This window comes from Aphelocoma coerulescens, chromosome 6, assembly GCF_041296385.1.
Source record: "Aphelocoma coerulescens isolate FSJ_1873_10779 chromosome 6, UR_Acoe_1.0, whole genome shotgun sequence".
NCBI classification, from domain to species: Eukaryota; Metazoa; Chordata; class Aves; order Passeriformes; family Corvidae; genus Aphelocoma; species Aphelocoma coerulescens.
Window position 1 is genome coordinate 1626772 of NC_091020.1, and position 12475 is coordinate 1639246.

Here is a 12475-nt window from a genome sequence, read left to right on the forward strand (position 1 = left end):
AGCGTTTATTTAACATTAAATAAATGTTGTTGCCTTACAATGAGATATTTTGGGCTCTCTCTGCCCATTCAGATAAAAGCGCAATTTTATTACCTCTGTGTCTAAGTTTTGAAGACTGAGATATCACTGAGGGGAAACAAAATAGTTCTGATGAATTACCTTTAGAATCCTTAGTCCTGTGCAATCAGAATTTTCAATGCAAAGCTGTTTCATTTTTCATTTAACAACCCCAAACCCTACTGAACATTTTGTAACATTTTTATCACTATCACATGAACACTTGTTGATTTTGATGAAGATTTCAAAATGAAGTTACCCTGAAGCCTCTAATAAATGCAAGGGCCATAAAAGTCAGCCAGCTATGGAGGAAAGCTTTTAAAGGAGGTTTTGAAAGAGGGTTTTTATTTTAAAATAATGCCTGGTAGTTTTGCCTCTCATCTTTTTTTTTATTTTAAAAGTAAAAACTAGCAGGCATAAATGGCTTTGTTTCTTTTTCTGCCTGAGCCAGCCTGTGCTACTGGAAAATTCCTATTTATTTGAAGTTGGCTTTGACATTGAATGGTGTCACAACGTATTTGATACGAATTCACTGGAAATTGGGTTTAAAAGCACACAACCTTTTCTCTGCTCAGTGAGGGGACTTGCTCTAAACTTGCCTTAAGGGATGGAACGTTCTTAGGTACCATCAATATTTTACTTGTTTGGCTTGGGGCTGTTGGAATCTTATTTGCAGGGTACCAATACATTTATTTTATCAGGTCGGGGAAAGAAATATGTATCTATTAAAAAAATAATTGTAGCTTTAAAAATGCCTGTTTCTAAGAGCCCAACTAATTTGAAGTCTCCAAGCTTAATTTTTGCTGTTGTTATTTTGCAAGGAATGTATGTAATTCCCATCTCCAGAACAAAAGCCCAGCCAGGTTTTTCCATCATCTGCAATAAAAGCTTTTCAGACCTAATCAGCTCCTCAGAGACAACCATTGTTTCCAGCAAATCCCAGCGTTGTCAAATGAATATGGATGCTGGGAGGATCCAGATGGAAAGGCCCAGCACCTGTGTGGGATTTCTCTGCAGATAAGGCAAATTTGAATTTTTTCCAGGAGCAGAAGAGCAGGTTTGGGGGAAGGAGGAGGTGGGAATGGTGTCAGTGGAAGTGGGCTCCCCATTTCAACAAACAAATACTAATTTAGGTGAAACATGAGAGGGTGAAAGACACCTGGGACATCATTTTCTGTGTGTATTTCCTAAATTATTTAGGAATTTATAACATAGAGGTGTGAAAGTGCTATGATGTGCATTCAGGAACAGTCAGAAGGGACAAGAGCAGGTTTTTACTCTTAGATTAATCCAACAGGACTTCATTTATTAGAGATGGAGATGAAAGCTTCCCTTGGTTTTATTTACAAAAGCTCCTCCCATCAAACCTTCACACACTGAGGTATGTACAACTCAGTGCATCTTCCACGTAGGAATGTGTATCCATATGATCAAATCTGAGGATGAAAATGTGTGATTTTCTTCATTTGACTGGCTCCTAAAACCTTAGGCCATCATTAGAATGCAACTGTTGATAAGAGGATGGGTTTTGCTGCAAAAACCCCACGGATTTCTGAGTGCTATTAAGAGTTGCCCAGTTAAAACAGAAATAATTTGTGCCAGAGTCAAGCACTTCCTGGGAGATACTTTGTTATGTTTTTATTTTGACCTGTGGGTTTCAAAGTGGTCCAAACCTCTTGGCCTGAAGGCACCAGAGACCTCTGGTAGTTATTATTCAGGTCCTTGGTGAAATGTCAATTAAAACATAAAACCCAGGGCTTTTCTCTAAAGGCCACAGCAAGATTTGCAGGGCTGTTTTGAGTAAATGTCACTTTAAATTCTTACCCATTGCTCCTTTCTTGTCTAGTTTTAATTCTCTTTTTATTTGCAGTGACTGGGAATGTAAAATATGTTTAGTAGCTACTTTTGCATGTGTTTAAAACTTGAAACACTCTTCTGGTCACGGAAATCTGATAAATTTTGCCTGAAAATTTTGTTTTCATTAAATCTGGTAAATCAACATTTTGTCCTTCAGTGGTTTAGAACACTCCAGTGTCGATTTTTCTGCATTTTTAAAGTAGTAACATTTTCTATAAATACATAAATAATTTTTCAAATTACTTGGTGCATCCTAAAGTTGCTCTCCCTGCCTTCCCCAGTGGATCTCCTACCTAATTCGAGGTGTAAGCAGGAAATATTAAGCAAAAAGCAACAAAGCCAGGCCACAGGGAACAATGGGGTTAAAGCAGAGCCATGGCTGCCAAGGAAAAGCTTTGGAACGGCTGCAAGTCTTCCTAAATAACTGGTAAACCCTATAAGAATGAAAATCCTATAAGAATGAAATGTGATTTTAAGCATGTTGCAACTGGAATTGTTGAGGCAGCTGAGCACTTTGTCCACGTGAACAATCCCTTAAATTGGAAGTTCTCCCTCACACATCAGCTTGAGCTTCCTTTCCAGAGGTAGTGTCCAGCTGGAGCTTGAGGACTTCTCTGTTTATTGGGGTTTTTTAGTTCCTTGGAGTGGGTAGGTTTAGGCCATTGGATATTGTGACCAGGAGCACTGGTGAGCCCCATGCAGGGAAGCTCTTCCTCCAAAACATCCCTGGAATACAGGTGAGCAGGGGCACCCAAAGAGCCTTGGCTGGATTTGTGCTCCCAGAGCGATTCTCAGCTGGCTTTGCCTGGCTGCCCCCAGTGGGAACAGAAATGGGATAAAACTGAAAAAGAGAACTGTGGGAGGTGTCCCTGCCCGTGGGAGGGGTTGGAATGAGATGATCTTTAAGGTCACTGTCCGAGGCTGCTCCAAGCCCCAGTGTCCAGCCTGGCCTTGCACACTGCCAGGGATCCAGGGGCAGCCCCAGCTGCTCTGGGCACCCTGTGCCAGGGCCTGCCCACCCTCCCAGGGAACAATTCCTTCCCAATATCCCATCCAGCCCTGCCCTCTGGCACTGGGAAGCCATTCCCTGTGTCCTGGCCCTCCATCCCTTGTCCCAAGTCCCTCTCCAGCTCTCCTGGAGCCCCTTTAGGCACCGGAAAGGAACTCCAAGGTCTCCCTGGAGCCTGCTGTTCTCCAGGCTGGACAATCCCAGTTGTCTCATCCTGTCTTCCTGGCAGAGGTGCTACAGCCTTTCTCTCCTGGAGAGTGGAAGTAACAATTCCTGGCTTCCTCCAGAGCTGCTTGCAGAAACACACATGAAAACCCCCAAAATTGTGGTGTTTCCCTTTCCCCTTTTCTTCCTGGCTTTATTGCATTATAATTTTCCTGCTGTGAGTTATCTGGACGGTGCACGTGTGTCTCATCCAAGGCCTCTTTTCCAGGGGCAGCCTCACCGATACTGGGGACATGTTCGTAGCTGTCCCCCGTGTCACAAATAGATGGCATTTCCCCAGAGCAGATGGAATCTTACGGGATCACGCAGCCATGGAAGAAAGAATTGGAGCTGGATGAACTTTTTTTGAAGTTCCGTGTTAGTCCTGAATCTCAGGGAAACTTCGGTTGGAGAGAACGAATGTGGTTCCTGCCAAGCACAATCCTTGCTCTCTGCTTTATTTGGGAATATTATCAGCTAGATTCAAGCTTTGCTGCAGACATAATAATGCATCTAAATTAATTTAGAACAGAGGCAAAAGATGATTAATATTTCAGATAATTAAAACTCACTCCTAAATAGATTTCCCTGGGAAATCTCTCTGGAGCTTTTTCTAATCACATCAGTGCCAACATACCATAAATAAAAAATAAATCCCGGTTTTGTCATTTTTCTGAAGTGACAGGAGCAAAGTGTACTTGATAATCACATCAGGAACAACAATAACCTGATGAGATTTTTGTTTATTTAGTCCCAAATTACCTGGTGTGAGCAGCTCTAATGATGATGAGGGCTCTTAGTCTTCCAAGCAAGTTTAAGGCCATTACTCCGAGCCCAAATAGGGTGGATTTCAGCAGGTAAATTGCTCTTAATTATAACCTTGAAGAAAAATGACTGAAGCAGGGAGTGCCAGGGGAAAAGTTGATAATGAACTCTGCTATGCTGCGATCCCAGAAATTTCTCCCTTTTTCCAGGATTTGCCCTCTTCAGTGCGTGTGAAGTGCTTTTAACTCTGAACACAATCATTTATTAATTTGCTAACCACTAGAATACGCCTGGCAGGCCCAGTTGGGATGACTGAAGCTGCTGATGGCCTCATAAGCCCTGCCCAGGCTGGAATTCCTTGGAGAGCTGCGAGAGGCAACACTCAAATGACTTCTGTTGGATCAGCAGAACGCTGCTAGGACTTAGGGAGCTCAAACCACTTTTGTAGCCACTTCCATTGCTGTTTACAAAAGGAAATGTTCTGTTTCCATGTAATCCGTGGCTGGCATGGGACATGGAATATATTCCCAATCCCAACAGAGCACATCACTGAATACAGGTGAAAATCAGCAATTCACCATTAATGATGTTCTGGCTGTTTAAAAACAAAATAAAGGTCAGAGGCTAATCTGAGCTTGAGGCTCAGAGGCTTCCAGAAAATGAAATCATGCTGCTGCTAGGACAGAAGTGTTTCTCTGAATCTACTCCCAAATATATTTAGCAAATAATTCAGTTGGAATTTTGTAAAATGTCCCAAATCTCTGCATATCCAGAGTTTGGCATGCTGGAAAATCATTATTCAGGCATTGGTGTGCAAAGAGGATCAGAGGGAATCTGTCCTAGACCCCCCAGCCTGGATGAAGAGGCAGATGAGACATCCTACAAGTAGTTGGGAGAAGTCTTCCCATTGCAAACCCTGGTCCTCATGAGGGACTTCAACCTGCCAAGTGTCTGTTGGAAATGAAACCTCACAGAGAAAAAACCCTCCAGGAGATCCAGGGAGAAAACATCCAGGGAGAAAACCCTCCAGGAGATCCAGTTACCTGGAGTGTGTAAAAAGGGCCAAAGCCCAGCTAGAACTTCTCTGGCTACAGCCATAAAAGACATTAAAAAATGTTTCCGTAAATGTATCAGCAACAAGAGGAGGGCTAAGGAGAGTCTCCATCATTTATTGGATGCCACAGGCCCAGGGCAGGGCCCATCCCCTGGGCTAGCTGGGCCAGAGAGCCCTGGAGGGGCTGGAGCGTGTCCAGGGCAGGGAACGGAGCTGGGAAGGGGCTGGAGCCCCAGGAGCGGCTGAGGGAGCTGGGAAAGGGGCTGAGCCTGGAGCAAAGGAGGCTCAGGGGGGACCTTGTGGCTCTGCACAAGTCCCTGACAGGAGGGGGCAGCCGGGGGGGTCGGGCTCTGCTCCCAGGGAACAGGGACAGGACAAGGGGAAACGGCCTCAGGCTGGGCCAGGGGAGGCTCAGCTTGGACAGCAGCAGGAATTTCTGCATGGAAAGGGTGCTCAGGCCTTGGCAGGGGCTGCCCAGGGAGCTTTGGAGTGCCCATGCCTGGAGGTGTCCAAGGCAGATGTGGCTGGTGGCACCAGGGATGTGGGCAGTGCTGGCCTCAGCAGTGCTGCGCTGATGGTTGGACTCAATGACCCCCGAGGTCTTTTCCAACCTTAATGTTTCTGTAACTCTGAGGTGCCTGGAGGGTGACTGCTGAAATGGGATCGCCAGAAAATAATGGATACCTTAAGAAATTACATCCTTCCAACAAATGCTATTTTTGAGGCAGGTGGTGTTAAAACAGGTAAATGGGTAAGCAGCCTTCAATTAGAAAATGCTGAGATATTGATGGGAAAAATTCCTCTCTTCCACCCTCTGGCACTGCTGCTTCTGATCCCCCTTTTGTTTTTGGGTTTCAGACACTTTGTGACACACCTGGGGGCTGCCTGGCCTCAGTCCTTGTCACCAAAGCAGGGTCTGAACAGTGGGGAGGGCTCCTTATGGGGCTGCTTAAAATCCATCTGCAAAACAGCATTTTCTTTTACCACCGATAAGTTTCTTAAACTTTAAAGGAGCTTTATACCAAGTGAAAATATTTTTGAAAGGTATTTTAACAGCCTTAAGCCATGCCCATCTTCTGTCTAAAAATTTCAGTATTTATAAAACATTTCTGGGTTTAAGTAGGTGGGGCTTCAGCCCTTTTCTTTCTTTCCTTGATTTTTCTTTCTGGACCTCTCAGGTGTCCTGGAAGGTATTTTGGGGGGATTGAAGGGCAGTGCTCATTTATGAGGACAACAAAGAGCAAGTTTTGCTGGTATTGGCCTTACCAATGTCCCATTTTAATCCTTCAGGAGGAGTGTAAAAACACAGAAATACCCACTTTGCCTCATTTTTGCATTCCAGGGCACCCCAGCGAGTCTGGTCCGCTACAAGGTGGATGTTGTCCAGTTTCCCTACAGCGCCAGCATCTTTGACGTGGAGGAAAACTCCGGACGCGTCGTCACCCGAGTGAACCTCAATGAAGAGCCCAGCACAGTGTTCAAGGTACAAATCCAGCTGCAGTGCCAGGAGATGTCCCCTGCATTAGCTGGGATTCTTTTCCATGGTTCTCCTTTCTTTCTATATTGCACAGAAAGATCCCAGAATCATTAAGGTTGGGAAAGACCTCCAGGATCAAATCCAACCTTTCACTGGACTTCGATGCAAAATTTTGATTTTTTTTTATTCCTTTGTTTCCTTCTTTTTTTCCTGGTGTGTGTTTCGTGCCATTCTGATTTCAGGAATATCTTGAATGGATGTGGTTGCACCTTTTGGGAGGGTGGGGAAAAACAAGGGAGGCAGCTTGGGGAACCCTCATTTTTCCCCAGTTCACTTCCAACAGGGCTTTTGGGGAGAATTTGGGGAGAACTTTGTAAGAAGAGCAAGATGTCTTGTAAATAAGTTACTGCATAACTGGGTAGTTCAGGAGTTCCTGTTCACAAGTGTTTTAATGTAAAAACATTGATTTTAAGAAAACCTAAATTCCCGTTTTGTTGTCACTGGTCTTAAAGAGTCTGGAGTGAATTCGTGTGGATTAAGGTATGATTTTAACCTAAATCAGTAGAACATCTGCCCTTTAAGATCCATGAAGGGGGGGGGGGGTGTTAAAAATGAAAATAGAAGTGGGGCAGTAAGGAAAAATAAATTAAATCCATAGTATCTTGGGTTTGATGTCATTTCCTTACTCAGGAACTTCCTTACAGTCATTAAGGTGTGGCTTTTTCTTCTTTCAGTTATTTATTTCTGAAATGAGGGTTAAAGAGAAGTTTATTTGCACACCTTCCATTCTGAGGAATAAAGCTGTTTCCCACTCCTGAGTGTCCCACCAAGGACTATTTTAGCTGGAGCAGTCCCTGCTTTAGGACAGTGCTAATTTAAGTCCTCTCCAGTTTCCAATTAATATAATAAAACCCGAGGGGGAAGAGGATTTTCTCTTGGTTAACATCACCAGAGTGGAACCTTTCTGTTGCTGCACTTGTTTTTACTTCTTAGTACTTCTTTCGTGGGGCTGTTTTCCAAACCTGGGATCTATCCCACACTGCTTCATATTAGGGCAGTAAATGGGGCATTCAGCAGGGAATAACTTTCCAGAAAATACAGATTCTTAGGAAAAAAGCACAGAAAAGACTCCAGAAATCAGTGATGGGAACACTTGGAGTTGGTATTTTCTTCTAGATCATTGGGTTTGTGTCTGGTGCTGAATCCTCTGGGAGTTTTTCCAGTCACCATTTAACAGCCAGGTAGTTTCTGCAATTGTATCTTGCACTAGTGACTTCCCTGATATATTGGCTGGAAAAAAAGGTTATTGTGGAATAACTTAGACTGGCAGAAATGAGTTGAAAACGCTCTGCTAGAATGAGGTGGAGACCTGCCTCACATAGCGACCTCCAGAAATAAGGAAAAATTTAGGGAGAAAATTGGAAATTTTCCCATTGCTCCTTCTTCAGTGGGCTGGAGTCACATCCTTTTGCAAGCAGATTTCATGTGAAAGCTAAAAACAAATGAACCTGCTTGTGCCAGCACAAAATCATGGATTAAATCAACAAATAGACAAGAGAAAAGATTTTTAAAAATCAAAATATTTATAACAGGCCTCATTTAGGAGCAGGTAGTTTGGTCTTGTCCATGTTTGAGCTGAGAGCATCTCTTTTCTACAGAGGACTTTTTGGAGTAGGGTGGGAAGTAGTGTTAAGTTTTTTGTTTTGACATGAGCCCTCGGTTCTAGATGTGAGCAGCAGATAATTCTCACCCAGGGCTTTTCCTGTTTGTTTCATTGGGAGTGACATAATTCCGGAATCATTAAGGTTGGAAAAGCCCTCCAGGATCATCAAGTCCAACCTGTGACCAATCCCCACCAAAGCCCTGAGTGCCACATCCAGCTGTTCCTTGGACACCTCGGGGGATGGGGACTCCAAAGCTCCATTCCAATGTTTAACAGCCCTTTCCAGGAAGAAATTCCTCCAATTTTCCATGTTTCTCTACATTTTCCAGCAGAGGATTCAACCTCTGGATGGCTGCCACCTTTTCCCTCCATGTTTTGCCCTCACACAATGTGTGACTTGCAGCGAAAGAAAACCCCATCTGATTGCTTTGACCCTGCAAATACCAGAGTTGCTGGAAGTCAGGATGAAAAAGGTTCTTTTGTGTAGTCAGAGGGTGATTTTCTGTGTTGTTTGCAGCTGGTGGTCATTGCTTACGATGATGGGGACCCAGTGAAGTTCAACACCACCACGGTGGAAATTGCAGTGCTGCAGCCCTCAGTCATCCCACGCTTCACACAGGACGAATACAGGTAAAGAGTTCATTCTTTCACCCTGAAACTGGTAGTTTTTAAGTCAAAATCAAGTCCAGTTTGAATGCTAGTCTGAAATAGAGCTACAAAAATACTCTGTTGTGCTGGACTTCTACTGTCTGAGCAGGTGGTCTCCAGCTAGAAAGATCTGGGCTGACAATGATGGTGAGGGGAGGTTTGCTTGAAATTTTCCCCTCAGAAGTTGTTGCAAATATCAGTCATTAGGATAAACAAATGTTATGCCTTGGAATTGGGACTGGGATCACCAGGGCTCTCGGTTAAGCTTCCTGGAGTGCATTTTGACCCTCTGCACCATTTGTGTGAGGCATTTTTTGACCCTCTACACCATTTGTGTGAGGCATGAGAGAATCAGACTCGACCTTTTCGATGTTAGAAGTGCAGGTGATGGTTATTATCACCACAGAGACATGATACGATAAATTTACCCTCTGACAATTCAATATCATCAACCTCAGTGTCTGAAAATTGATCAAAAGCAAGCCAAAAAGTGGGGCACAGGCCACATAGTTCAGTAAATTTTGTAACATAGAATGTGTTCATGAATTTGACATCTGTACAATAATAGGAAGTGATAAGATCAGGACAGGCAGCTCCAAGATACCAAAAAGTTGCAATGTGTTCTCTCTATGCCCCTGTGGGGATATAATCAGCAGCAGAATATAGTGGGGTTTGTACAGGTATTTCCAAATCCAAGGAGTGCAGGGAATCAGAAAGCAGAAATTGAACATAAATTGTCTTCAGGAGGCCCTAAAGGATGGGCTTGCTCAGCTATTTAAAGAAGTTTAGACAAAGATTTGTGAGCTGCACTCTGTTTGTCCTCGTGATTGGAGTAGTAGCATGTTTTTCAATTAAAGAAGTGAAAAATAGCAAAATACTGCCACTGTTCTAATTTTGTATTTAACTTGAAACAAATGTGAAATCTGAAGGCCCAGTGCAAAATGATAAACTTTGCATTTAATAATAATTCTTTGCTAAAGGATTTTTCCCGAGGGAGAAATTGTTCCTGGTGCTCCCTGCGGTTTCTTAGGTATCTCCAGAGGTGTGCCGTGTTTGCTGCATTGCTTTGGGTCATGTAGCAAATAAAAATATGGCCATTTGTGACTGGAATTTCAGATCCGGGCAGGCATCTGTCTGTTGGAGCAAACTTGCTGTGCAGCAGGTCCAGAGAGGGCCCAGAAGTTGCTGAGGGGACTGGAGCACCTCCCCTCTGGAGCCAGGCTGGGAGAGCTGGGGCTGCTCAGCCGGGAGAGGAGAAGGTTGTGTGGAGAGCTCACAGCTCCTTCCAGGGCCTGAAGGGATACAGGGAAACTGGAGAGGGACCCTGCAGCAGGAACTGGAGGGCCAGGACACAGGGAATGGGTTCAGACTGACAGAGGGCAGGGCTGGATGGGATATTGGGAAGGAATTGTTCCCTGGCAGGGTGGGCAGGCCCTGGCACAGGGTGCCCAGAGCAGCTGGGGCTGCCCCTGGATCCCTGGCAGTGCCCAAGGCCAGGCTGGACATTGGGGCTTGGAGCAGCCTGGGACAGTGGAAGGTGTCCCTGCCCATGGCAGGGGTGGCACTGGATGGGCTTTGGGGTCCCTTCCCACCCAAACCAGTCTGGGATTCTGGGATTCCTGAGCCTGCCCTGAGCTCCAGTTTATCCCTGGAGCTGGGAATGTTTTTTCACTACATTGAAGAACTCTTGCAGTAAAAAGTGACTCGCAGCCCTTAGTACCCTTTGATGACACCTGAATAACCCAGGTTATCTTTGTGTCCCTGTGAACTGTTTGGGATTATCTGGTTTCCTTTTCCAAAGCACAGCTCCCTTCCTGGGGAATTCTCTGCACACTGTTTTAAGAAGCTCTTAAAACCTTTTGGGGACAGCACAGGCAGTTATTTATTTTCTTCAATGTCAAAAATTAAATGAAAACAACCCCAGAACTTTCTGATTCAGCTCTGAGACTCAAATATTCGGGAGCAGGACTAGTGTTGATTCCTGAGTTTTTCAGGGATTGTCACACTCTGCAAACTGTGCTTTGTGTTTGGTTTGTTGGCAGTGATGCAAGCTGGAACTGGCAGGACCTCATTTCCCAGTGACACGGGATATCTTTAGGGTACAAGGCAGCACAGAGCAATGGTGCCCCTTGTAAAATGAAAAACTGCTGGATGTGGATGCTGGAATTTCAGAAGGATTGAGAATTAGTGGCTTTAGAGTGGATTAGCATTGATCTTTGCTTGTCTAATTATCATAATCTGGTTGATTCCAGTGCTGTTCCCGAGCTGGTTTACAAACTTCCTTCCTGTGTATTTAGGGAAAGGTCACAGTTGAGCAGTTTTATAGAATAAAGCTGCAGCCTCTGCTACAAAATCAAAAATAAATACAAAATACAGAGAAAGAAAGAGAGCAGATGGCATGAGCAGAAAGGGAGATGAAAGTGCCACTGTGCCTTGAGCTGAGCTGCAGAGCCTGGCAGCTCTGCCAGAGGATCACCAGCACTGCTTGGAGCCCTCTTCACACCCAGGGAGGCTTTGATTGATCTTTGTCCGTGTCTTAAAGTGACTTCCAGAGCAGACAGCAGTCAAGTGGATGAAGGCAGAGATTGACGTTTATTCATTGGCTCTCCCTTTTGCATTGTTGCATCATTTGGGGCAAATTAATTGGTCTCTTTACCTCCCACCTTCTTTGTTTGGATTGTAAATTATTCTGGAGGCATCTAAACGCTGCTGTGCTCTCCATATCAAACATCAAAGGGCAGCTGAGGGCTCTGAGAGCCAGAAAATACAGCGTGGAGCAGTTGATTTACGATAAGTGAGGGATAAAATACAGTTCCTTCCTAATGACTGCGAGAGATCCCCCCCCTGAAGTCCATCAGAGGGGATCTGCTGCATCCTTGGCTCTTCTGGTGAGGACTGGCAAGAGGAGGCCAGGTGGGATTTGGGATGTTCCTCATCCCAGCATTCACTCCCTCTCAGAAGCAGAGCAACAGCAGGGGCCACCTTCTCACTCTCTACAACTGCCTGGGAAAAGGTTGGAGCCAGGGGGGTCGGGCTCTGCTCCCAGGGAACAGGGACAGGACAAGGGGAAACGGCCTCAGGCTGGGCCAGGGGAGGCTCAGCTTGGACAGCAGCAGGAATTTCTGCATGGAAAGGGTGCTCAGGCCTTGGCAGGGGCTGCCCGGGGCAAGGGTGGAGTCCCCATCCTTGGAAGAGCTCAAAATAGGTGTGGATGTGGCACTTGGGGACGGGCTTAGTGGGGAACAGGGTGGTGCTGGGTTCCCAGTTGGACACAATGGCCTTTGAGGGCTTTTCCAACCTTAATGACTCCGATCAGCCTTGCATGGTCCCAGTGCTCCAGCTGGATCTTCCCTGTGGAGCCCTGGAGCTGAGCTGCATTAGCAGTGTGGGTCCTTGTCTGTCCTTGCCATGGATATTAAGGATGACTCTGGAAGAGCTGACAGGAGCAATGCTTGACAAACAAAGGGTTTTCCAAGCCAAGAATTGTTCCTCAAAAACACAGAGTGTGGAGAAAAGAGGCAAGAATCCCAAAGAATCCAAGTGCTGGAGCGCGTGGGCATTTAACTGGAGATGGCTGGGCCACCTCGGAGCCCAGCTGACCTTTGGTGCCAGGGAAGGGCACAGCTGATGCTGCTCTTGTCACCACATCTCCCGCAGGGTGTTGGCTGTCATTTGGATTCTGCTGGTTCTCCAAAGAACTGATGGAAGACACTTACAGTGTCTCCAGCCCGTGTGTGGGAG

At 45.4% G+C, this 12475-nt stretch overlaps 1 protein-coding gene across 1 annotated transcript in view; it reads left to right on the forward strand.

Moving 5' to 3' along the window:
• Nucleotides 1-12475, forward strand: part of PCDH15 (protocadherin related 15) — a 314817-nt gene that overhangs the window by 232844 nt on the left and 69498 nt on the right. The window contains exons 22-23 of the mRNA XM_069018835.1: nucleotides 6289-6429; nucleotides 8604-8716. Coding sequence (XP_068874936.1) covers nucleotides 6289-6429; nucleotides 8604-8716 — 254 coding nt within the window. The remainder of the gene's footprint in view (nucleotides 1-6288; nucleotides 6430-8603; nucleotides 8717-12475) is intronic.